A 25767-nucleotide genomic window follows, 5' to 3' on the forward strand; every position below is an offset into this window, starting at 1 on the left:
TTATATGCCTCATATGATGAGATACTTTCTTATGGCAAAAAAGGGGGGGGCAGAATAAAAGAAATTGCATTAATTTACAGACACTAGTCATCTAAAACACATCCAGAGAGGAACATTCTAATCACTGGATCATGTATCTATATGACCTCTACTTTTTAGAGAAATGGGGAATCACAGCTGAGGAGACATACCAACTACACTTCCCTAAAGAATAAACTTCCTGCCTAAGAGAAACATTGCATTTGCTTGCTAAGTGAAGGCAGTCATTGGCCACCTGCTTTCTGCCCGCTCCCACCCCGCTGCTTTGACTCACAGGAATCGTTGACACAGAGATCTTCTCCTTTGCCACAGTACTGCTTTCCCTTGGTTCGGAGATTGGCCCTTACTGGATTGTCATCACTAGGTCTGAGGATGACGCTGAATATCTGCTTTCCCGTCCACAGGGTGACAGGCTGAAGGAGGAAGAAAGTCACAACGTCAGCTGGCTGAGCCTGGTCTGCAGAGTACTCACATGCAAACCTGTCCCTGGCATGCCTGGCTCCCGCACAAAGCTTTACGGTCTTAAATGTATAGTTATTTGCATAGAGAGAGAAAGAAAATGCATGCGTACACATGGGGGAGGGACAGAGAGAGGGGAGAGAATCCCAAGCAGGCTTTGCACTCTCAGTGCAGAGCCTGAGGCAGGGCTTGATCTCATAAACTATGAGATCATGACCCGAGCAGAAACCAAGAGTAAGATGTTTAACTGACTGAGCCACCCGGGTGCTCCCAGCACAAACCTTTAATATTGTAGGTGGTGGGAGGCGAACTTTAATTTTCTCATCCTTGCCAACTAATATTGAAGCAATGATTTGGCAGGCCTTGGCTCGGTCAAAGAAAGTGTCCTTAAGAGTGAGGAGATAGGCGCCTATGAATGTCGCAAACACCACAAAAAGAAATGGAGTGAATGTGCGAGACAATTACAAGGTTTCAATTTTATTTTTTTTTTACCTTAAAAAAGTATTTATTTTTTTTTGGGGGGGGGGAGGCACAAGCAGGGCAAGGGGCAGAGAGAGAGAGGGAGACACAGTCTGAAGCAGGCTCCAGGCACTGAGCTGTCAGCACAGAACCCGACGCGGGGCTCAAACTCACCAACTGTGAGATCACGACCTGAGCCGAAGTCAGACGCCTAACTGACTGAGCCACCCAGGCGCCCCAAAAGATTTCGATTTTAAAAGGAATCTGGAATATTGCTAAGGAGTGAGTTAAAACCTATAGCTGCTTGCTGGCTCCCTCTTCCACTACAATCTAAGCTCCACAAGGGATTTTGACTCACTGTCCTATCTCCAGTGCTTAGAAAACTGTCTAGTGCACGTCAGGAGCTGAACAAATGCTTACTGATTCAATGAATAACCAGCCAATCCAAAATCTCTCAAGCAGATTCAGAATCAAACATAGTAAACAACAGAATTAAACACATGAAATTAAATCGCTTCTCAAGTTGTTACATGAATCACTGTGAATGAGAATCCTAGTGTTCCATAGTCTCCTTTCAAGTGAATTCATAAACACACCTGTTAGAAAGTCCTGAATAGCAGCAATCAGTGGTTCTCCATTTCTTGGTGTTACAAGATTTGCTTTCGTCTAAAGGAAAAACAAACACAACATGTTAGCCATTCTCGGACACTCTTTGGATTGCATGATGCAGTCCAAAGAACCGCACCACAAAGGCTCTGGGTTGTCACACATAAATAAAGAAGAGCAGGCGAGCAGAAAAGTGGGACTGAGAAATGGCAGCCAAGGCTCTCAATCCCAGCTGTCACTAGCTCCTTGCTCCTTCATCTGTTAAGAGGAGTCAAAACATACCTGCAACACTGACGTCAGACGTTCCTGCCAACACTGAATACTGAGTGAAGCTTTGGATTCCTGTAAGAACTCTGTATGTGTAAGACTTCCTAGTTATTAATAAATTCACTTCTCCAAAGAAAATTCACTTTTTTAAAAAAAAAAAATTTTTTTTTTTAACGTTTATTTATTTTTGAGACAGAGAAAGACAGAGCATGAATGGGGGAGGGTCAGAGAGAGGGAGACACAGAATCGGAAATAGGCTCCAGGCTCCGAGCTGTCAGCACAGAGCCCGACGCGGGGCTCGAACTCACAGACCGCGAGATCGTGACCTGAGCCGAAGTCAGCCGCTCAACCGACTGAGCCACCCAGGCGCCCCAAGAAAATTCACTTCTGTGAATGATAAATAGCACTGTTCTCTTTGAGGTCAATCAATTTCATACCTCTCCACAACAAGGGCAGAATTGTTGAACTCTTAATGAAGACAGTGAGTCCTAATGATAATTAATGACACGATTTAATGAAAATTTAATGAATGCCCACACTGAGCAAAAAATGTCCAGTGCATAATTAACAAATTAAAAAAGATTCTGCGCATCAGAGTGCATATGCTCAAGTTTTGTTGTTGTTGTTGGGAAATAAGTGACACGTAAATTTGCTTAAATCATGATGTGGAGATGCTTACGTTATTTGTGGGTTGTCTAGGCAACCTTACCTGGAGTAAAAGGCCCTCCAAGGCAGAGACCTGTTCCTGCTTTATTGTGAACATTCACAGAACAAAGATCCTCCAATGAGGGCTGGAAGGTAATCGTTCATGCTTGTTTTCAAGAATCTCTCTGGGATGGGAAAGGGAGTGGTCTGGGGCTGAGCACGTGAAGCTGGGATTTGCATATTTTGTAAAAGTCTCCCCAGTTATTTGGGACCACATTCAGGCTAGAGCTCTACCTATTGAGACAGAACTGCTGAGTTGATACAGTTAGATGATAATTTTCTTACATGTAATTGAGGGGATTTGTCCTGATGGTAACAAAGATCTTCCATCCTGGCCTTAGAGCCTGTGTTTTATTGTCATTTTTAACCAATGATATATGCTGTTATAACAAAATGGATCCTCAGTACCGAACTCATGGCTGAAGTCCAAGTAGTTGGCTACGGGCCATTATCTCTAGCAACTAGCTTACATAGCTGATATCACTAGCAACATTCTAATTATTACTTTTTTGTTACAAAAATAGTATGTTTTTTACAGAAAGTCTAAAAATATAGATAAGCGAAAAAAACCAAAACGACAACAACAAAAAAAACCCCACCCAGAATCCCAAAAAAACATCTCTGCATGGAACTGCCAAACCAAAAGAACTGCAGTTAAAACATTTTGGTATATAACCTTCCCAATTTCTGGCTATAAGCTTTTTTACAAACATGGAAACATCTATTTACCAAATGAAATAAGATCATGTCTTTCTTACAGCCTGCTTTTTAAATAAAAAATAAATAAGTAGCTTTATGCTGACAACAATACTACATCATCATTTTTAAGGGCCATGCAGGATTTTGTGGTACGAATGTGATGTGATTTAACCTAACCGACTTTTTTATTGGCGGACATTGCCTGCTTCTAATGTTTTATCATTACAAGTGATTTTGCAACTGGTTATTTCCTTTGGAGAGCTTATTAGAGTAAGAGTACAAGGTCAGAAAAAATGACTGCACTGGTCAACGCACCATCTGACTGTGGGAGTGTGGATCTCACTCATGGCCATTCGCCCTCCTCATCTTCTCTCTTGCTATCTCCCAATACAGAGCACAGCACTCCTTACAACTGCTACAAATACAAGGCTTAGGAGGAAACAGGCTAGCCTCTTGTTACCTCATGTATGATCACACCACAGGGTCTTTGTACCTGTTGGTCCTCTGCTTGGATTGATCTTTTGCTGACAACCACACTGCTTGTCAACTTCTTTTAGAACTTGCCTTGAGTGTTATCGTTCTAGTGGCCCTCTCAGACCATCCTCCATGAAACAGGACCCCTCTCATTTTCTTTCCTCCTTGTTGTGATTTATTCTTTTCTTCTCAGCACTTGCCACCACACGACCTATTTTATATTGGTTTATTCTCCACCTCTCCCCATTCGAATAAGGATAAAAGCAAGAATTTTGACTTTTTTCTTCTGTCTTGCCCTCCTAGGAGAGTACTTGGTGGCACACAGTAGGTACTCATTAAGCATCAACCGAATCATTTAAAAAGGCTGAGGGGTCTGAAGAAATAACTCGGAAGAAAGACTCCAAATGCACAAAGATGGCCCTCAAGGGATTTGTCCTCATAGCAAACAGGGAAAACACCCTAAATTTTCAGAAGGTAGGTGAATCATGGTGTGCAAGCTTGTGAAATACTGTGAAGCCATTATAATCAATAATTATGAAAACTTTACAACAAAGGTGGGGCATTTATAACATGTTAAGTAGATAAAAGCAAAACCAAGGCTACTAAAAACCATGACTGCCACCATCTAAGTTCGTGGATAAGCAACAAACAGATAAAAATAGGGGTGCCTGGGTGGCTCAGTCGGTTGAGCATCCAAATCTTGATCTTGGCTCAGGTCATGATCTCACGGTTGTGAAATCAGGCCCCATGTCAGGCTCCACACTGAGGGTGGAGTGTGCTTGGGATTCTCTCTCTCCCTCTCTGTCTGCCACCCCTCCATTCTTTCTCTCTCAAATAAATAAACAACAAAAAAAGACATGGAGATAAAGAAAAAAGAGATGTGATGTGTAAAAACCTCACCTTATTTAAATAACTCCATTACACTACAATGTTTGAATAAGTAAGAAACTGATGTTCTAAAAAAACTGAAATTACCCGCATGAATTTCTTAGTATTAAGTGTGTGTACAAAAGAAGTAACACATCAAATACTTTACTAGAAAAGATGTCGACTTTAGGCATGAAAAACCGAGGCACAGGCCATGAATGCAGCCACTCGTTCCTGTCCCCACCAAATCCTCATGTACTTTTAATAGATCTGCTTACAGAACTTAACAGCCTTCACTTTAGAATCGATACTAACATCCTACCCCAAAAGAGATGAAAAACACTCTATCAGAAATGGTAAGAAGTGTTTTGTGGGTAGAAACACTAACAACCACAGCCAAATCTACTCATAACAAGAAAACCAGAATACTGGGAAAAAGGAAAACCTAGCCTCTAAAAACTCAACAGTTCGGGGCCCTGTTAAATTTAGGAGCGATGAGCCCCGCGCAGCACTGTGCTACAGCTGCGTTCGCGAGCCGGTAGTCCATGTAGCACAGCAACGAGAGCCCAGCTGCACGCTCCTGGAGAGCAGGCGTCTGTGTGACTCATCGCTGAACTTCTCTGCCATCTAAGGGGCTCCCCTTAATTGCTGGAAAATGAAATGGTGGTATGGGTCATCATATAATGATTCTGTTTAGGGTGACCTTTAGACGACAAACAAGTATGTAACACACTGTGGGAAAGTCTTCAATAAAGTGTATGGGTACTCAAAAGAATTTTCAGCTACCAGAAAATCTACTTATGCAGAACATCTGCTGTGCCCTTGACACCCAACAGTCAAGATACTGCTATGCCCGCATCTATCTTTTCCCAGCTGGTTTCCATGTATGTCCTGTACCTTAGAAACGCATATTACAGGCCAGAAGAATACCCACTCCTCTCAGCTCCCCACCTGTCACTGACACTCCCTTACACCCTACAGGGTGTTTTCACACAGGACACATGCCCCCCTCCCCCTCCTTTCAAGCTGTTACACAGAAGCGGGGCTGCCCTACCCTACATACCCCCATGAGAACAAGAGCCTCTGCTTTAGCTTCTTCTGTTTGAGGAAGATGAAGGTTCATCTCATCACCATCAAAATCCGCATTGTAGGGTGTACAGACACACTCGTTAAACCTGAAGGTCCGGTGCGGCTTGACCTTGGCCTGTGGAATACAAAAGAACAAAACAGGAGAGGGGCTTAGTCATTTATCCAAAAGCTTCATGGTTTCAAAATATTAATAAATGGCTTCCTCGAAAGCTGGACACTTTAGATTAAGGAAATAAAATCTTTGTATGTTTTGTTAAGAGATACATGTCACTTGTGGAAGTATTCTTTATGAGATCAAAACAATGCAATGAGTTTGTTTTAATACGAGGCAAGCACCAAGGTTAAGAGCCATGTGAAGGGGCTCCCACTGGCCACTGACGTCACAGCTGGGTATGAAAAAGATTTATGGCAGAAGTTGAATAAAACACATGGACTAAATAAAAACCCAGGGTTTATTATTATTATTTTTTTTTAATTTAAATTCAAGTTAGTTAACATATAGCGTAATAATGATTTCAGGAATAGAATTTAGTTATTCATCACTTACATAGAACATCCAGTGTTCATCCCAACAAGTGCCCTCCTTAATGCCCATCACCCATTTAGCCCATCCCCCTTCTCCACACCCCGCCAGCAACCCTCAGTATGTTCTCTGTATTCAAGAGTCTCTTATGGAAAAACCCATGGGTTAATGACACCGAAAAAAGAGAAAGCAAAAACAGACAAAAAACTCCAACCCGACCTCGTTGGAAGAAACTGAGCACCAACTTTTTCCTTCCCAGACTGACAATAAAGGAACAAGAATCAGGCATTTATGCTGCCTTTCCTTCAGGCGCTATACTTTTTGGATAAACAAATAACCGTAGTTAACAAGAACAGGCTCTTCATTATAAAAATGATAGGTATGGAGGTGTGCCTGAGTGGCTCGGTGGGTTAAGATCTGACTTCGGTTCAGGTCATGATCTCATGGTTGGTGAGCTCGAGCCCCATGTCTGGCTCTGTGCTGACAGCTCAAAGCCTGGAGCCTGCTTCAGATTCTGTCTCCCTCTCTCTCTGCTCCTCCCCTGCTCACTCTTTCTCTATCAAAAATAATAAATAAAAGGGGCGCCTGGGTGGCGCAGTCGGTTAAGCGTCCGACTTCAGCCAGGTCACGATCTCACGGTCCGTGAGTTCGAGCCCCGCGTCGGGCTCTGGGCTGACGGCTCGGAGCCTGGAGCCTGTTTCCGATTCTGTGTCTCCCTCTCTTTCTGCCCCTCCCCCGTTCATGCTCTGTCTCTCTCTGTCCCAAAAATAAATAAAAAACGTTGAAAAAAAAATTTAAAAAAAAAAAAAAATAAATAAATAAAAGATTTGAAAAATTTTTTTTTAATTTTTTAATTAAAAAAAAATTTTTTTTAACGTTTATTTTTGACAGAAAGAAACAGCATGAGTGGGAGAGGGGCAGAGAGAGAGGGAGACACAGAACTGGAAGTAGGCTCCAGGCTCTGAGCTTTCAGTACAGAGCCTGATGCGGGGCTTGAACTCATGAGCGGTGAGATCATGACCTGAGCCAAAGTCAGGTGCTTAACCGACTGAGCCACCCAGGGACACCCCCCCCCCAAAATATTTTTAATAAAATGATAGGTATGGAATATGAAAGGCATGATAAATGAGAAATTCTTCATTTTGCAGCCCCAATGAAATAACACGGGCAATAATTGGCCATGGATGAAGTCTTTAGATAAAAGGTTGGTAAGGAAACTTTCAAGGGAGGCATCAGGCTGAAGTATCTGACGCTCTAACCTTCTCAACATAAGAAGAGTGGGGCAGCCAGACAGCACGCCCCTCCTGAAATAAGGTAAGAAGCAGCCAGTGCCACCTAGGAGTCATTCTTGCCAGAAGCTGAGCCTAAATCTGATCGCGCCTCGAACACTGCTCAGTTCAGAGGGATAAAAGGAACAATAAACTCTTAGTGCCGTATGCTTACACACACACACACACACACACACACACACACACACACAACATGAGACATTGTTTAGGACAAGTGACCTGTTTTTTTCCAACGACGACACTGAAATTACAAGAACAGGGGGAGGGGAGATTGTTGTAGAGAGACCGAGGACCTGTATCAACCAAATGTAACATGCAGACTTTACATCCTGATTTGGACAAAGTAGCTGCGAAAAGACAGTTGAGACCCTTGGGGAAATGTGCACATGGGCTGTGTGCTAGACAAGAGCAGTGAGTGAGTGTTCATTCCGTGTGGTGTGACAATGGCGCTGTGGTTGTGTGTGTCTTGCACAAGTAAACTGTTTAACTGACTGAGCCACCCAGGTGCCCCCATCACACGTGTGAACTGATCACACACAGAGAAAAGACCTGACACCTGGGTCATCAAAGAAAAGGGAGAGAGAAAACAGGTGTGGCAGAATCTTGGAAAATTATTCAATATAGAGAATGGGAACATATGAGTTCATCATAGTATTCTTTCTACTTTTGTATATATTTGAAATTTTTCAAGCAAAAAAACCTTTATTTTGAAAATGTCCCAAAGCCAAGCAAAAGTTTCTGGAAAGGGAGGGATTTTGTTCACCTCCCCAGATCCCCATGATCGTAATCCCATAGTCATAAAGTGCTTCTTCGGTATTTCCACGCTTAAGTAAAATGACTGATGCAGCATGTTCGTAAACTGAAACACCGTATCTAGAAAAACACTAACTGAAGAGCCTGTTTAAATGCTGCTGCAAATGCTCGTGGATTTAACGGCTTTGGGGATAGGAGAATTTATGAATATTTAACGAATTACAGTTGCACCTCATTTCCATTTTAAATCTCCAGAAAAAGGAACTGCTGTTGTTGCAAAACTAAATCACTGAAAAAAATATGCTCCAAGGTCTTCATTGGAGGGCCACTGTGACGAAAAATCTCCTAAGCATTTTAGTTCCATAGTTAATAAGCCACGTTAAACCCCAAATCAACTTTCAGCTATATCTGTTTTACATAAGTCTGCATACACATATATATGTATATATTTTCATTTGCAAGTGAAATCATGCCAGTTACTTTCATGCCAATTTTCAATTAGTTCCTTTCTGTTTCACTGTTGAGTGCGGATTTTATAAATATTAAAAACGTTGAAGGGAAGCTTAAAATGTAAAAGTTTCACTCAAACTAAAAAGTGAAGGAAGAGAAAAATCAAAAGTGACAAAAAATTTCAGATTACCGGCAATCTGAATTTTAGGAGTCTGGAATTTAGCATGCGCACACAGCAGACTCCCACCCAACAGAAAATAACAACAGAATCTCACACTCACCAGATGCGCCATAATGCTCAATTTGTGCAGTGAGGGCTGCCGATTGAACAGCACCACATCTCCATCTATGAGGTGCCTCTCCACGATGTCCCCGTACTTGAGCTCCTGAGCCATCTTTTCCCTATTTCCGTACTTCAAAAACCTACACATGTGATAAGAAATGTGATCTGTGAGAACAAAGCTCCCTCACCAAGGTGCTCCCTCTTCATGTCAGGATTCAATCTCTAAAATGATGGATATTTCATTGGATCAAAGCTGCCTCCACAAGCCATTAAACTATGACACAGATAGGTCCTCATTTTGTAAATGTTAAATATGAGAAAATTATGTCTTAGAATCACAAAAATGCAGTCATAAGTCAGCTTCTCCCACAGCACCCTGTTTATATGTTTTGTCTCATGTTTGTCTCAAGAGATAAAAAGGCACCAGAGATCAGTGAAGGGTCAGAGCTGGCCAAACCAGTGCCCCCTAGGCTGTGAGTAGAGTCAAGTAATCCCAGAGAGCCCACACGATGCAGAAAATGATTGGCTTGCACACCCCCACGTGTTCTGTCTTCCTAGATCCAACGTTAAACGCAAGGGAACAAATAGACATTTTGTGTATATGCAACGAGTAAGCACAGCAAATGACATACCTAGGCTCACTACAATTTAAACAGTATTTTCCACAGGCTAAAATGTCACAAATGCTGGATTTTGGACGACATTCTTTGGCTGAATATGGCGACCTCTGTCATGAGAAGGTCATTACACACAGCTAGATTGAGACAGCATTGGGGTGCTGGGTGGCTCAATCAGTTAGGCATCAGACTTTGGCTCAGGTCATGATCTCACAGTTTGTGGGTCTGAGCCCCGCGTCAGACTCTGTGCTGACAGCTCAGAGCCTGGAGCCTGCTTTGGATTCTGTGTCTCCCCCCCAGTCTCTGCCCCTCCCATGCACATGTTCTGCTCTCAATAATAAATAAATGTTAAAAAAAAAATTAAAAAGAAAAACAGATTGAGACAGCATTACCTTTTCATCTGTGTGTGTCTCTGCTGAATGAAATTGGCTCCTGGGTGAACTTCAGGGCCATTTCGAACCAGTTTCCTCAAAAAGTTGATGTTTGCTTTGTTCACCTGCACAACCACGGTAGAAGACACAAGGAGAGGCTGTTAGCTTTCTGTAAGCTAGCACACTATACTGTACTGTGTCTCAATCTTTACTTTCCTTGAGTGATTCCAGAAGAAAGAGAAGAAACTTGTTTATCTCCTGCTGCCTAGAGTCTTGGGTTTAATGACAACAGCTGACTGGCACACAGGCACCCGGGTTCCAGTCCGAACTCACCACTGGTAGGGTGAAATGGCCTAGTCCTTTCTGGCCTTTGGTTTCCCCATTAGTAAAATGAGTGGGCTGGACTCAGCTGAAGGGACCTTCTAGAACATTCTATGAGCAGTTGGCAACTTTACTAGCAGTGATTTACCATGGGCTCCTGAGGTTTAAAAGCTGTAGCATCAGCACTGTTAGACCCTGGTCTGCAACATCATGTCCCATGACCTCTTGGACAACAGTCTCATGAAATACCGTCTGAGAAGGAAACTCTGGATCATTAGTAAATCAACTAAGGATACTTACACAAGCTTTACTGGAAGCTTCCATGATCTGGACTAATTATGAATCTCAAAAGCAAACCTGAAGCCAATACCTTCCTGCTATCAGGCCTTGCATTTTCTATACCTCAGTTACTGTAAAGGCCATTTTACACTCATGATGAGTGTGAGTTAAGTGTAAAGTGGGGCAGCCTTTCTGGCTATGCCTCAATAGTCTTAAAACACCCCAGATATTGGACTCGATGGTTGTTAAGGCCTTAAAAATAATAATCTATCCCAAGAAAATTAACTGGGTGTGGTGTTTATCATTTAGTGGCCTTATTTTATTTTATTGCTTTTTAAAATTTTCATTTATTTTTGAGAAAGAGGGAGAGACACAGACAGTGTGAGCAGAGGAGGGGCAGAGAGGGTGGGAGACACAGAATCCGAAGCAGGCTCTAGGATCCGAGCTGTCGGCACAGAGCCTGACGCGGGGCTCGGACCCATGAACTGCAAGATCATGACCCGAGCTGAGGTCAGATGCTCAACCAACTGAGCCACCCAGGCGCCCCTATCATTAGTTATTTTAAAAGAAGAGGTAAGAACCAACACAGGAAGAGGTCAAAGACCATACTCCTTGGAGAAGTAAGTTGCAGAAGAGATGTCTGACATAAATGTGAATATATACACACAAAGGCAGACATATCTGTGTTTGTGTATGTTGTAGACACTACATGTGGTGGTTTATGCGTCAGACTGGAAGATAACACTTACACACACCTCGGGATTTTCCAACTGTCTACTGTTTGGAATCTCAAAATAATAATGTAAAAGACTGGAGTCAAAACAGAATCGAGTGGCTGAATGGTACTTACCTTCTCAGGAAAAGTAAGAATTTTGGCCACGTGAACTGGCACGGCTACCTCATCAATCCTGAGGTTGGGGTCAGGTGAGATGACTGTTCTGCCAGAAAAATCTACTCTCTTTCCTGAAAGGTTGCCTCTAAATCGACCTAAATCAATAAAAATAGGTTATAGGTCTCTGCAGCACAAATGTATGCTGTTTGGGGATATAGTATGACCACAAACAAGAAAATTCTGTAATTTTTAACTAGATACACTAGACACACTCCAAAAAAAGGGTAACAAAAGGCAGAAGACTGTCTCCTGCACATCTTGTTGGAAACGTACCCTGTTTTCCCTTTAGGCGCTGGACAAAACCTCTGGTCCATTTCTTGGGTGCCATGTTGAGGGGGATGCCTGAGAGCTCACTGTTAATGTAGAGGGCGCACTGCAGCTGTAGGAAATCCCAGTCTTCCATGATCATCTGGGTCTTAGCTCCTGATATGCGATGCTAAAAATGAGCAGAAATAAAGAAAAAAAAAAATGATCCTGGGTCAATCTTTCTCGATAAGAAGGGTTTGCATAGATACACTCCTAAACCTGGGGCTTGGAAATACTGACCTTTTTGATGACATCATTTAGGAAAATGATTTCTGTCAGTTTCATTGTCAGATCATCTTCATTGGTGCCAGACTTCAAATCACTCACGACGGAGGGTCTGATACACAAAGGGGGCACTAAAAGTCGCGTGAGAATCAAATCAGAGGGCTTTCCAGCTTCTGGGTTCATTAGAAGTAGAGGGACATCTTCAGCTGGGATTCGTTTAAATAAATTCAGAACTACTAAGGGATTCAGGTTTTCCTATGAAGAGCAGGAAAGGAAGAATGGAGACACACGTTAACTTCCCACAGCTTGGGCACGGGTTTACTTCTCCATGCACTCTACCCGACCCACCACGGAACTCAGAGTAAGTACAAACATGGGCAGAGATTTCTGTTGGTAACACGCTACACTGGCAAAGCCCTAAACATGTGTATACCTTTCCTTCCAATTATTTAATGCCAGTAATTCCACTTCTCATAATTATTCCACAGGGTCTGACTTTAGAAGTCAACACAGAGATTTGGCTATAGGGATGTTCAGTAATGCCGTTAATAGCGAAGAACTGAGACTGTCTGATAGGTTGCTGGCTAGACAAAATCATGGTATATCCATATGTGAGCAAGCATGAAGCCATTAAAAAATGACATTACAGAAATGTAGCCACTGTTATGGAAGGTGTTCATAAGACATTGGTAAATGAAAGAAGTGTGTGTATAATATGATCTCATTTTGGGGGAAAATGTACGTCTGTACAGAAAAGAGGAAATGTACGTTTAGCGAGGTGTTAATAGTACCGTCTACAGGTGAATGGAATTATAATCGCTTCTTCGTTTACATTTCAATTTTCTACAGTGAACTTATATTGCCTTTGTATTAACTTCATTTAATAGAAGTGCTATGCTACAACTCACTCGTAATACAAGAACTATACAAATGATCAGAGATACCCAAAGACGAAAGTTAAGAACAGTCAGTTTGTGTCTTGTTGCTGCTTATTACATTTTCTTGGGATGAGAGACTGTGTGACCAAGAACACGTTACAACCAGAACTTGCTATGCGTAACTTAATGAAATAGGGAGCAAAACCAAGAAGAAATGTTTGAACAGCCACTGCCCTTAAAACACTGTCGCAAGAGGAAGTTTCCATGGTCCTACCCCGGAAGAGATGGCAGTAGTTGGGGAGGAATCCTGCCTGACTTTTGCAGTCTGGTCCCTGCCCACAGAATTCACCTCCCTCAGCTTCCCTATCCCCCAGCAACAAGCACCTCATGCCCACCTGATGCAGTTGGAGGAAATCTAAAACTAAGAGCTCAAGGAACAGGATGAAGGCTGAATGTCACCTGTAGTACCAGAGTCGTGCCAGACAAGGACATCACGGACATCCACGATGCAGGGGGGCAAGACTGGCAAGAGTCACGTAACAATAATCTCCCAAGGGACACATGGAAGTGGGCCTGACTTATCGTTATGTGACAGGAAACAGAAGTTGGGGACCACTAGAGAGACAGAAGGGCTGTTTGGTCTGAGGCGGAATATCCCAACAGCTAGGGCTCCCTGGTGGAGTGTGGGCTGCCTTGGGTGGTGGTGAAGAGAGCACCGCGTGCCGCTCAGTCTGCCCGAGATGCTGTGGAAGGCATTTATACCTGGTGGGGAGGCAAGACTGATGGCATCTATGGACAAACTCCTATCTGCAGGTCCACCAACCCCTGGATTTGCATTAAAACTGGGACTGGATGGGGCACCTGGGGTGGTTCAGTTGGTTGAGTGTCTAACTCGACTCTTGATTTCAGCTCAGGTCACGATCCCGGGATTGCGGGATTGAGCCCACGGCAGGCTCCATGCCAAGTACAGAGGCTACTTAAGATCCTCTCTCTCCTTCTTAAGATCCTCTACTCTCCCCTGCCACACCAAAAAAAAAAAAAGACTCTCTTTCCCCCTCTTCCCAGCTTGCATGCTCTAAAAAATGAAAATAAATTGAAAACAAAACAAAAAATGGGGAGTGGATATACACTAGTCTGGAGATAGAGTCCAGAGTTTTTGTTCAATTCCTAAAGAGGTCTGTGAGCCAGGAAAGGTCCAGAACCACTGCTCTATGGTCTCCATCAACTCAAGAATGCTATGCTACCCATAAAGGCATACGGGGTTCCATGTTCCTGGAAATTAAATGGGTAGGTAAACATGTCAGGATGTGGATCATCCTGAGATCAATGAACTTCAGGGCAATACGTTTGCCTGTCTGCACAATGCCCCTCTCCACAAAAGGTAAAAGTAAGTCACTGATGCTTTGTTCACTTCAGGTTACTAAGGGGTTCTGAGGAAGGGCCATTCGGAATCAGGCAAATGGTGAATTCCTGTTTTGCCCCCTCCCTTCTTCCACAGCTGGTATAAGAACCAGGATGAGGCGCCCTGGGTGGCTCAGTCTGTTAAGCGTCTGGCTCTTGATTTCAGCTCAAGTCACGACCTCATGGTTGGGCTCTGCACTGATAGCATGGAGCCTGCGTGGGATTCTCTCTCCCCCCTTCTCTCTGTGTTCCTTCCCCAGCGTGCACATATTCTTTTGAGATAAATAAACTTAAAAAAAAAAAAAAAAAGGCAGGATAAGCTGATGGTCTCTGATGAGTCTGGAGGCCCCCACACTGTCCAAGCACTGTGAGTAGCATCAAACAGGGCCTCAGAAAAACAGATCTTGTTATACCACACTTAAAAGAGAAACCAGCAGAAATGTAAGATGGAACACAAGTGCCATGGAGGCACAGACAATAGACATGTGGTTGAGGAAAGAGTGAGGTCAAAGGGTCCGGAGAACAGAGGTGTGCCAGGCTGCAGGGAAGAAGCCAAGGGAAGGGAGAGTTTGGTAAAGAGGGGAAGGGAGCAGGCTGGGTAAAGCCAAAAGGACATGGAGTCTGAGCCTACATGTGGAGGGGGAGGAAACCTCATCTATCCTCACCATGTCTTGTCATTATTTTTTAAAAAATAATTTCATTATCATAAATTGAATCATATAGATGCACTAGACAAAATTGCTTTTATTTATTTTCGAAGTTGATTTATTTGAAGTAATTTCTATACCCAAAGTGGGGCTCGAACTCATGACCCTGAGATTAAGAGTCACACGTCCTTCTCATTGAGCCAGCTGGGCACCCCTGTCATTGTTATCATACTGTCAGTAGCAGTCCTAACTACTGCAACTGGGTAATACGGTCTAAGCACTTGCTATGCACCAGGCACTCTGTTAAGCACTTGATCTGGAATTCAACTCTTAATCCTCACAATAGCCTTAAAGCAGATACTCTTGTAATCCCTGTTTAGAGTTACAAAACTCAAGTCCAGGTTGGGTCACGTGTCTAAGGTCACAGAACAAACAAGCAGCAGAACTGGGCTCTGATCTTGGGTCCGACTCCAAGGCCAAAGCTCTTCACCACTACCCTAAACCACCTCTGGGGCATCAATCTGGATAGAGTGGGGTGAGATACACGGGGGTGGTGGCAGTGGGGGAATGCCCAGAGAGCCAAGCTCGATGCTCTAGACTCTGAAATGGGAGGGGTTACCTCCAGGGCCGAGTCATTTAGGAAGGAGACTTTCCCAAACAAGATGCCTCCCAGGCTGTATGGGAGAATCGTGCTACTCCCTACTATGGAGAGTGTGTGGAGCAGAGACCGTGGTCACCCGTTCCGGACAGAAAGCTGGCAGGGGGCAGTGGTGGGCTGTCAAGGATGCTGATCCAGGAGCAGCAGAGTGCGTGCAGGGGCACCCTGCAAGTCAGGCCACCGCCGGGAAAGCCCAGGCACCCTTCACGCCCATGACCAAGGCTGCTCACCAGGCTTCTGAAAGCTTTCTGCACAGCCACCAGCCTGGACAGTGCCTCTCTCTCTTGGGCTGTACAAGGGCCAAGACCATCTTCCTCAGCCCGCCCGCACTTCCTCTGTAGCAGCTTCACCCTTACTGCCTTTGAAGACATTTCTGCCTGAATCAATTGCTGACACCCTCTCTCCCCATTTCCAGAACACTCCCCTTTCCCAGACGTCTGCACGCACACTTGCAGCCCGTGGCCATTCTTACTGCGTGCAGTGACTCTGGCCTCTGGCTCCTTTAACACCACCAGGTTCACGGTCTGTTTTCTTTGTACCCGCTCTGTTCCCCAGTCAAGGCATAATTCACACATACTAAATTCCACAAATCCTAAAGAGACTGACATGTTTCTACGCATATATACCAGACACACACTAGTGTTCCAATCAAGATACAGAGTATTTCCATCTCTCCATAAAAGGACCTTGGTATTTTAAAAAAAAATTTTATTTTTGACAGTGCAAGTGAGCACAAGCAGGGGAGTGTGGCAGGAGGGAGAGAGAAGCCTAAGCACGCTCTGCATTGACGGCAGAGAGCCCCATGGGGGGCTCAAACCCATGAACCATGACCTAAGCCAAAGTCGGACGCTTAACCAACTGAGCCACCTAAGCGTCCCAGGACCCTGATACCTCTTTTCAGTCAGTACCAAGCTCTCACCCCAGGGGTAACTACTCTCCTGATGTCAATCACCACAGATCAGTCTGGCCTATTGCTGGACTTGATCTACGTGGAATCATACACTACGTACTCTCTTGTATATGCTTCTCGTTCTCTGCAGGATTCTGACCTTTGGCCAGGTTGTGTGTTGCGAGTTCACTTCTTTCATTACAGCATAGTATTCCATCGTGTGGATCTATGACAATTTGCTAGGGGCACCTGGGTGGCTTAGTCAGTTAAGCACCAATCTTCGCCTCAGGTCATGACCTCATGGTTTGTGGTTTCGAGCCCCGCGTCAGGCTCTGTGTTGACAGCTCAAAGCCTGGAGCCCACTTCAGAGTCTGTGTCTCCCTCTCTCTCTCTCTGCCCCTTCTTGGCTCATGCTCTGTCTCTCTCTCAAAAATAAATAAACATTAAAAAAAAAATTTTTATGACAATTTGCTATGCTCCCGCTGACAGGCATTTGGGCTATTTCCAATTCTGGCTTTTATTAATAAACTTGCAATGAACATTCTCGTACAAATGTTTCTGCAGACATATGCACTCATTTTTCTCAGGTATGTACTGAAGATTAAAACTGCTCAATTGTTGGGAATGCAAGCTGGTGCAGCCACTCTGGAAAACAGTATGGAGGTTCCTCAAAAACTAAAAATAGGGGCGCCTGGGTGGCGCAGTCGGTTAAGCGTCCGACTTCAGCCAGGTCACGATCTCGCGGTCCGTGAGTTCGAGCCCCGCGTCAGGCTCTGGGCTGATGGCTCGGAGCCTGGAGCCTGTTTCCGATTCTGTGTCTCCCTCTCTCTCTGCCCCTCCCCCGTTCATGCTCTGTCTCTCTCTGTCCCAAAAATAAAAAAACAAAAAAAACAAAAAAAACAAAAAAAACTAAAAATAGAACTACCCTATGACCCAGCAATTGCACTACTAGGTATTTATCCAAGGGATACAGGTGTGCTGTTTCGAAGGGACACATGCACCCCCATGTTTATAGCAGCACTATCAACAACAGCCAAAGTATGGAAAGAGCCCAAATGTCCATCGATGGATAAATGGATAAAGAAGATGTGGTATATATATACAATGGAGTATTACTCAGCAATCAAAAAGAATGAAATCTTGCCATTTGCAACTACGTGGATGGAACTGGAGGGTATTATGCTAAGTGAAATTAGTCAGAGAAAGACAAATATCTATGACTTCACTCATATGAGGACTTTAAGAGACAAAACAGATGAACATAAGGGAAGGGAAACACAAGTAATGTAAAAACAGGAAGGGAAACAAAACATAAGAGACTCATATATGGAGAACAGAGGGTTACTGGGGGGATGTGGGAGGGGGGATGGGCTAAATGGGGAAGGGGCATTAAGGAATCTACTCCCGAAATCATTGTTGTACTATGCGCTAATTTGGATGTAAATTAAAAAAAAAAAAACAGCTGAATCGTATGGTTAGTGTAGGCGTAACTTTGTAAGAAATTGTTAAACGGCCGTTCAAAGTAGCGGTAACCTTCCACACTATCAATGTGAGTGCTAGTCACTTCACGTCCTTGCAAGCAGGCAGTTTTCAGTTTTTTTTACATTTCCATTTTTCCGTGAGGGTATAGTTATAATCAGTGATTCCCTGATGACTAGTAACATTGAGCAATGTTCCTTTGTTTATTGGCATTGGAATGGATGCTTTGGGACGTGCCAATTCAAGTTTTGCTCCCACTGCTTAAAATCAGGTTGTATTTTGGGGCACCTGGGTGGCTCAGTCAGTTAAGCGTCTGACCTTTGATTTCAGCTCAGGTCATGATCTCACGGTTTGTGAGTTCAAGCCCCACACTGGGCTCTGCATTGAAGTGCGGAGCCTGCCTGAGATTCTATCTCTTTTCCTCTCTTTCTCTGCCTTTTACCTTCTCTCTCTCTCAAAATAAATATAAATTCAAAAAAATCAGGTTATTTTTCTTACTGATTTTTAAGGACCGTTTCCTGGATACGAGAGTCCTTTGTCAGATATATGAATTGTGACCGCTTTCTCCTAAGCCGTGACCTGCCCTTTCTCTCTGGTAATGGGGTCTTGTGAAGAGCAGTCAGGCTGTCCTACAATTCTGTCATTTATTCACCATGAACCATTCACCACCTCAAAGCCTCTGATGGGGCCACGCTCCTCGGAGCAGGACGCGCTCTACACCAAGCTCTCAGTTGTGTCTTTTCTCTAGCACTCCAGCTGCCGTGGCTTGAGTCCTCTCTGTCACTTTGGGCAGGGCTGTCTCAAGCGCTGCTGAGGATTAAATCAGAGGCAATCCATGTGAAGAGCAAGGAACAGGTCCTGTCCCTCTCAGCAGTCCCTGAAGGCAAGTGCTTTCATTAGCACTCTCTGGTCTTTCAGAGCCTCAGCCTCAGAATCAGCCGAGGCATTGCCGCCTGGATGTGCTGAGCTCACTACCCTTGATTCTGTAAACCCTACTCCTGTTCGAAGACCAGAACAAACCACACCTTTCCTCAGTATTTCCCAATCAAGACCAAAGCAACACGTTCCTCCTCCTTGCCCACCGTACTGTACTTCCGGTCTCTGCCACTCAAGTGATGGTTAGCGCCCTGGCCCAGGATGTCAGTTATCTTTTCAGACTACTTGCTCGTGACACATCTAAACGGTGGGGTCAGTGACAACAGACCCACTGTCTTACAGTTCCTGACACTCCCCATATGACTGACAGAATTTGGTACTCAGTAGCCACTCAACTGGTTTCTTAGTTTTGTATACTACCAATTCTGGACGGTACTGTGTGAATTCAGTACTAATCGAAATCAAAGTGAGGCAGAACAGGATACTTCATAAAGTTCTACTAGTTAAGCCTGTACCAAGAAAAGTAACGGGAGTTACCTACAATTTCTTAGATCTCACCCATGTGAGACACAGGCTCTCTCAGTTTATGCTCTGTATAGCTGTGATGCCACAATCTCTTATGATACAACTGTGACATGCTGTCTGCACAATTCAAAGTGTGTTAGTTAGTTGAGCGTCTGACTTCGGCTCAGGTCATGATCTCACAATTTGTGGGTTTGAGCCCCGTGTCAGGCTCTGTGCTCACAGCTCGGAGCCTGGAGCCTGCTTCGGATTCTGTGTCTCCCTCTCTCTCTGCCCCGCCCCTGCTCATGCGGTCTGTCTCTCAAAAATAAATAAATGCATGGGGCGCCTGGGTGGCGCAGTCGGTTAAGCGTCCGACTTCAGCCAGGTCACGATCTCGCGGTCCGTGAGTTCGAGCCCCGCGTCAGGCTCTGGGCTGATGGCTCGGAGCCTGGAGCCTGTTTCCGATTCTGTGTCTCCCTCTCTCTCTGCCCCTCCCCCGTTCATGCTCTGTCTCTCTCTGTCCCAAAAATAAATAAAAAAAAAAATAAATAAATAAAAAAAAAATAAAAATAAATGCAAAAAAAAAAAAAAAAGCGTGTTAGTTACATGATCAGTCTACATTCAACACTGAACACACTGTAAGATAAACACTTTTCATGGAAGTATTCCTAGAGATCTACCTTAACGGAGCTTCTCATTTCGGAAGACGTGTCTATCAGAGAGGGAGGGGTAAGAATGGGTGCGTGTGATGCGGGGGGAGGCAGGCATGTGATTTCAGGCTCACCTGTGCCCTTCCCAGCAGTGGTTCTACTTCTTTGTTATGCTCGATGGCTGTTTCAAAAGACTGAAGGAAATTTGATACAATAGGATCCACCACTTTTTTGTTGGTCTTGTATTTCTCATGAATTATCTTCAGTAATCCACATTTCTTTACAGTACCTATAAGAGAGAATTTATTTACCAAGGTTGGGAAAAGGAGATACTTGCTCAGGTTGGCCTGAGGCTGCAGTCTGGCTAACGAAATCACTGAAAATGCATTTGGCTAACAGGGCATCAGTTGCTAGGCTCTGATGTCTAGTTTGCAAGAAAAAAACCTGACCTCCCAACACTCCATAAAACTAATAAGCTAAATGGACCAGAGTGAATGGAAAGGACTATCACCAAACCTTTTATGTGTTCTCCTCACCATTAAAAGCACCGCAGTAATGGCAGATGTTTTTCTTCCGGCACTTATCAGAGATTTTCTTCTTCAGGCCACGTTTCTGGAGGTAGGTCAGGCCGGGTCTCTTCAGATAATCCAGAAACTGCTTCTTCTCCTCCTGGGACAGCATGATGTGGCAGCAGGTTTTACAGATCATCTTTTAAAAATTAAAACCGATGAAAGGATGAGAGATGAGAAAGTCTTTTCTTGAAGGAAAAAAAAAAGTCACCCCTACCTCTTGCCCAGGAAACTTTAAGCGATGTGCCCGGAGATATGCACAGAGAGGGGGCTGATGTTCACCAGAATGCTACCTATAGTCAGAGCTGCCTGGTAGAATTTTTGCTGATTTTTAAATTTTGTGTTGTTCTGTACTGCTTGATTCATGATTATTATTATTTTTTAAGTTTACTTATGGGGCGCCTGGGTGGCTCAGTTGGTTAAGAGTCTGACTTCAGCTCAAGTCATGGTCTCATGGTTCGTGGGCTGAAGCCCCACGTTGGGCTCTGTGATGACAGCTCAGAGCCTGGAGCCTGCTTTGGGTTCTGTGTCTTCCTCCTTCTCTCTGCCCCTCCCCCACTCATACTGTGTGTCTCTCATACTCATACTCTCTCAAAAATAAGTAAAACGTTAAAAAAAAAATTTTTTTTTAAATAAAAAAAAATTTTTTTAGCGTTTATTTATTTTTGAGACAGAGAGAGGCAGAGCATGAACAGGGGAGGGGCAGAGAGAGAGGGAGACACAGAATCCGAAACAGGCTCCAAGCTGTCAGCACAGAGCCTGACGCGGGGCCCGAACCCACGAACTGTGAGATCATGACCTGAGCTGAAGTCGGATGCTTAACCAACTGAGCCACCCAGGCGCCCCAAAAAAAATTTTTTTTTAAAAAAAAGTTTAGTTTGAGAGAGAGACAGAGAAAGCAAGCAGGGGAGGGGCAGAGAGAGGGAGGTGGAGTAAGATTTCCAAGCAGGCTCTGTGCCGTTAGCACGGAGCCCGATGTGGGGTTTGAATCCACGAACCGTCAGATCATGACTTGAGCAGAGATCAAGAATTGGACCCTTAACTGACTGAGCCACCCAGGCGCCCATGATTACTTTTTACAACACGTACTTACCTCCTACTCAAGAAAAATCAAGAGTAAAGAATCCTTATGCGTCTTCTTGTAAGATGCAGTATTACGTTACGTAATGTAAAAATCCTCCCCAGATGTCCCCCTGACCACTCACGGCTCCTAAGCTCACTCCCAGTGTCCCTGAGCAGTAGTTCCTAAGTTTACACCCTGAAAACGGACACCTCTGCGCCTACCTGTAAGATGCCTATAACTGCTCTGAAGTAGCCCACGTGGAAGCATGGCAACTCCAAGTCAATGTACCCGTAGTGTCCCAGACAGTCAGCCAGGTTCTTCCCACAGGTCTCACAAGGACGGTCCTTCTCACTTGTACCCTTTGGAAAAAAGCACACGCAATCGCTAATGGAGACCACTGCACAGGAGAGAGGGACCAGGTGACTCTGAGTCAAAATCGCTTGGGAAAGTGCAGTGTATTCAAATCCTCCAGACCGAGGTCTGGAGACCCTGAGATGTGCAGGGGGAACAAGGGAGATGGAGAGAAGCTCTTGCTTCCTCCAATCTGGCAAGTGAAAACGCACAGAAGCGGGAAGGGTTGGGACCTTACCATCCTATGGTCAAGCACACCATACAGCAAGGGGGCGTGGTTGTTGTCCTGGCTATACAGGTTCTTACTCACAACCTGGATGTGTGCCTGCTGGCGCATCTCCTCAGGTGACTTCATTCCAAAACAGATGTGGCTTCTGGAATAAAAAGAGACGGGAGCTGGGGTGCCTGCCTGGCTCAGTCGGTAGGGCACCGAGACTCTTGATCTTGGGATCGCAAGTGGAAATCCAATGTAGTGCATAGAGCTTACTTAATTAATAACGAGAGAGGGGAAAAATTACATCAAAACCGCTTACCAAAAGCGGCTATTACACAGTGAGCCGCCACAACCAACCTTATCCTTCCAACTGTCTGTAGGCTCGCTGTACTATTATTAAATATATTCAAATCTCTCCCATTTTTCCTTGGTAAGCATCCCTTCGTCCTACTGAAATAATTTCCATTCTTACTATCAAGTGAATGATTGCTTGCTGCTAAATTCTAGGAGAATGTTCTTATTTTCCTGCTCTGCAGTGCTGGATGTTAACTCCCTCTCCCCCTTATCTTGAAATATTTTCTTCTCACGGCCTTGGTGACACCACATACTCTTTGTATGCCTTGGCCCCATGCCACCTGTTCCTTCTTAAGTCTCTTTTGTAGTTGTTTTTTCTACTACCATCCCTTAAGTATTATCTCTCCTCACCTAGGGATGCAACACAACTCCTTTTTATTCTACACATCCCCCTTGAGTGACTGTGTCACTGGAGTACCTGTTAATGTGTGTCTAATCTCCTATAGACCAGCTACTACTACTTGGCTGGAGACGGTAATAGACACCGCTTCTGCATAGCCGTACAGGCACCTCAAACTCGACACATCTAAAACAGAACCCGGAACTTTCTTTCCCAAATCTTTTCCTTCAACCATCTGACCAACAAACCGGGGATTTACTATGTGCCAAGCTGAAGATCCATATTAGAGGACACAGACAAGGACCCTGCCAACATGGGACTCACGGTTCAGGGTGGGCAAGAGAGACAAGCAAATACAGACACAAAAGTGAATAGATGCAGAGATTGAAAATGATATGAAGTGGTAGACAGAGTCTAAGAAAACTATGTTATGGGGTCAGAAAGCCTCTGTAAAGTTGACATTTAAGCTGAATTCTGAGTAAGAGGGAGACAGCCGTAAAACAAGACAGAGGTCCGGCATTTTTAGTAGAGAACAACTAGGGCAAAGGTCCCAGAGCCAGCACAAGCGTGGCATTCAAGAACCAAATGAACCAAGCCAGTATGATGGAGCACAGAAAACTAATGGTACAGGACGAAATCAGTGAGGTGTACAGGGCTCAGGTCAGGTTGGGCTTGGGAACTCTGGTAGAGAATTTAAATGTTAGTGCAAAAGAAAGCTGTTAGAAGGTTTTAAATGGAAGTCTCAGATACCTAATTTGCATCTTAACAGAGTCTGCCAGCCTGCTTTGTGAGAACAGATTACATCTGAATATGGATGGGGTTTGGGGTGGGCATGAGGGGCCAGGGAAATATGGATTCTTCCAAGTAAGATACTTGTTCCCCTTGAATGGCAACCATCCACACAGCTGCCCAAGGAAGAAATTCTGTGTTCCAATCTCATTTCTCCCTTCCCTCATCCCTAACAATCCTGTCAGTTTTATATCCCAAACTCCTCTAAAATCCCCTTCTCTCCAATGACTCCACCACCCTCATGCAGACCATCATTACCCCTGCCTGGACCCCCTGCAGTGGCCTCCAAGGTCTCTCTCTTACTCTGTTCCCCAAGAATCAAGAGATCTTCCAGAAGAAGAATTCTTATCGACACACTTCCCTGCTTAACACGCTTCAAAGGTTCCTTACTGCCTGCCAGATGACTCTGGAACACAGCTTCAGATCTCCCACGTCCTTCTCATCACCCCTTTCTCCCTCCAGTGCGCTCCTTATCTGGCCGGCGTTTTTCTGCTTTCTCATTACATACTCTCCGAACCCCTATACCTACGCTTGTACTTGCCAAGGTTCACTTGTCTACCTTCTTCAACTAGACTAGGCAGTAAGGTCTTAATCACACCCCATCCCTAAAGCCTATGGCTGGGTCTAGCACACCATACCTTCCTCAGTAAGCATCTGTTGCAAGAACAACTGGTTCATTTTCCCCCTGGAAGCATTAAGGAGAGGTCATGGCCTGATAACTAAGCTCTGAAGGAGTAGACCCAGAAGCGCAGCCTTATTTTTGAGACTGCCACCCACAGCCCAGTGGTAGAGCTTTCTAGCTGGTAACTCCAACCTTTTGGTCAGCAAATGTTGCCTCCGTGTTGGGTGCTTTGCAGTAATACCAGAATTAGACACACTCCCCGGCCCAGATTGTTCCCCCACGCTGCAGTGGCAGAAGATTCGCTGAAACAAAGGGGGTCATCGTTTGACCTCGAGAGGACTCGTGCTTAGGCCCAAGGCTCACGTCCCATCCCACCTACTCCTCCCAAAGCCCAGGGGCCACCCCCGGCCTGCAGTCCCCCGAGTGCTGGAATGCCCTCTGCCTGACCGATTTCTTTGACCTACCTTGATTACTTCTGAGCTTTGCCCACCACCTTCCGCTGATTCCTGGCCCTCCCCTTCCAACTGACCCTCATCTCCGACTCTTTGAGACCCAGGACCCCTGACCTCGCGCCCCTCTGCCCCTCATTTCTCCGTCCTTTGGCCATTCTTGCCCCTCCTTACATTTTCTTGGCCACATCTGTCTCTCGGAACTGCTCCTTCACCATGGTGACGGCTGCCGGGGCACCCTCCTCGAGACCGGGGGAGCTAGATTAGAAAAACGTAGCTCCGGGCACCTCCCGGCCGTGCTTCTTGCCTCGTTACTACAAGAGCAGCGGCATCCTCTCGGCCACCGTAGAGCGCCTCACGTGGTCGCTTCCTCTTCCGCTACTCGCCGGCGCGGCTGTCAGTCAAGAGAGGCTTCGGACACGCCGCTTTTCGCCTTCTCCCTGCACTGCCATCTTGCGGCGCCTCTTTGAAACTGCACCAGGGCCTGTGCTGTATCTTCCAAAAGCCCATTTCCGGTCCATTTCTCCAGGTCTTCTGACACCTGCAGAGATACTGCAACGCTTTGCCTCAGGACTTTCAGGCAGTCAGGGAGACAAAAACTGCATAAAGAGGAAAATCGTCGTCATCGTCATCAACAACATCTTAATTAAGATCCTCTAATTTTTAAAGTAAAGGTGGAGGCTTAAAATGAACCTGCCCAGGGTACAGAGGTACCAACTGGACGACCACGGAAAGAAATAAACAGGTCAGAAAACACGGCCATGCGTGCACCTTCAGTTTACAAAGTTACTTTGAAAAAGAAATGAATTAAACATGTTATTGATTACAAAAACAGAAGCTGTTAATCTGTGAAAAGTTATTCATGATGAGCTAGGGATACAAGATGAGGGGACACTGCGAAGTGAAAATCATTGATGTATACAGGAGATAAATTGCTTACCCAGTCTGTGACAACCTGTGGGAGGTGATCCTAGTGTGATATCTAAGCACATGAGACTACCAAGGAAACCATACTACCATAGGATTCAGTGCTACAGAGCCAAAAATGTCTTTACTATTTG

The 25767-nt window shown here is 44.8% G+C and overlaps 1 protein-coding gene across 1 annotated transcript in view; it reads right to left on the reverse strand.

The window, feature by feature from the left end:
• POLR3A (RNA polymerase III subunit A) overlaps positions 1 to 25072 on the reverse strand; it is a 52821-nt gene extending 27749 nt beyond the window's left edge. Inside the window, exons 1-14 of the mRNA XM_058696807.1 lie at positions 24881 to 25072; positions 22177 to 22312; positions 21809 to 21946; positions 20492 to 20663; positions 20090 to 20244; positions 11989 to 12228; positions 11716 to 11878; positions 11401 to 11537; positions 9972 to 10075; positions 8961 to 9102; positions 5639 to 5779; positions 1554 to 1623; positions 780 to 907; positions 314 to 452 (exon numbers count right to left, since the gene is read on the reverse strand). Coding sequence (XP_058552790.1) covers positions 314 to 452; positions 780 to 907; positions 1554 to 1623; positions 5639 to 5779; positions 8961 to 9102; positions 9972 to 10075; positions 11401 to 11537; positions 11716 to 11878; positions 11989 to 12228; positions 20090 to 20244; positions 20492 to 20663; positions 21809 to 21946; positions 22177 to 22312; positions 24881 to 24924 — 1909 coding nt within the window. The 5' untranslated portion in view covers positions 24925 to 25072. The remainder of the gene's footprint in view (positions 1 to 313; positions 453 to 779; positions 908 to 1553; positions 1624 to 5638; positions 5780 to 8960; positions 9103 to 9971; positions 10076 to 11400; positions 11538 to 11715; positions 11879 to 11988; positions 12229 to 20089; positions 20245 to 20491; positions 20664 to 21808; positions 21947 to 22176; positions 22313 to 24880) is intronic.
• Positions 25073 to 25767: the final 695 nt, after the last annotated feature.

This window comes from Neofelis nebulosa, chromosome 13, assembly GCF_028018385.1.
Source record: "Neofelis nebulosa isolate mNeoNeb1 chromosome 13, mNeoNeb1.pri, whole genome shotgun sequence".
In the NCBI taxonomy this organism is placed as follows: Eukaryota; Metazoa; Chordata; class Mammalia; order Carnivora; family Felidae; genus Neofelis; species Neofelis nebulosa.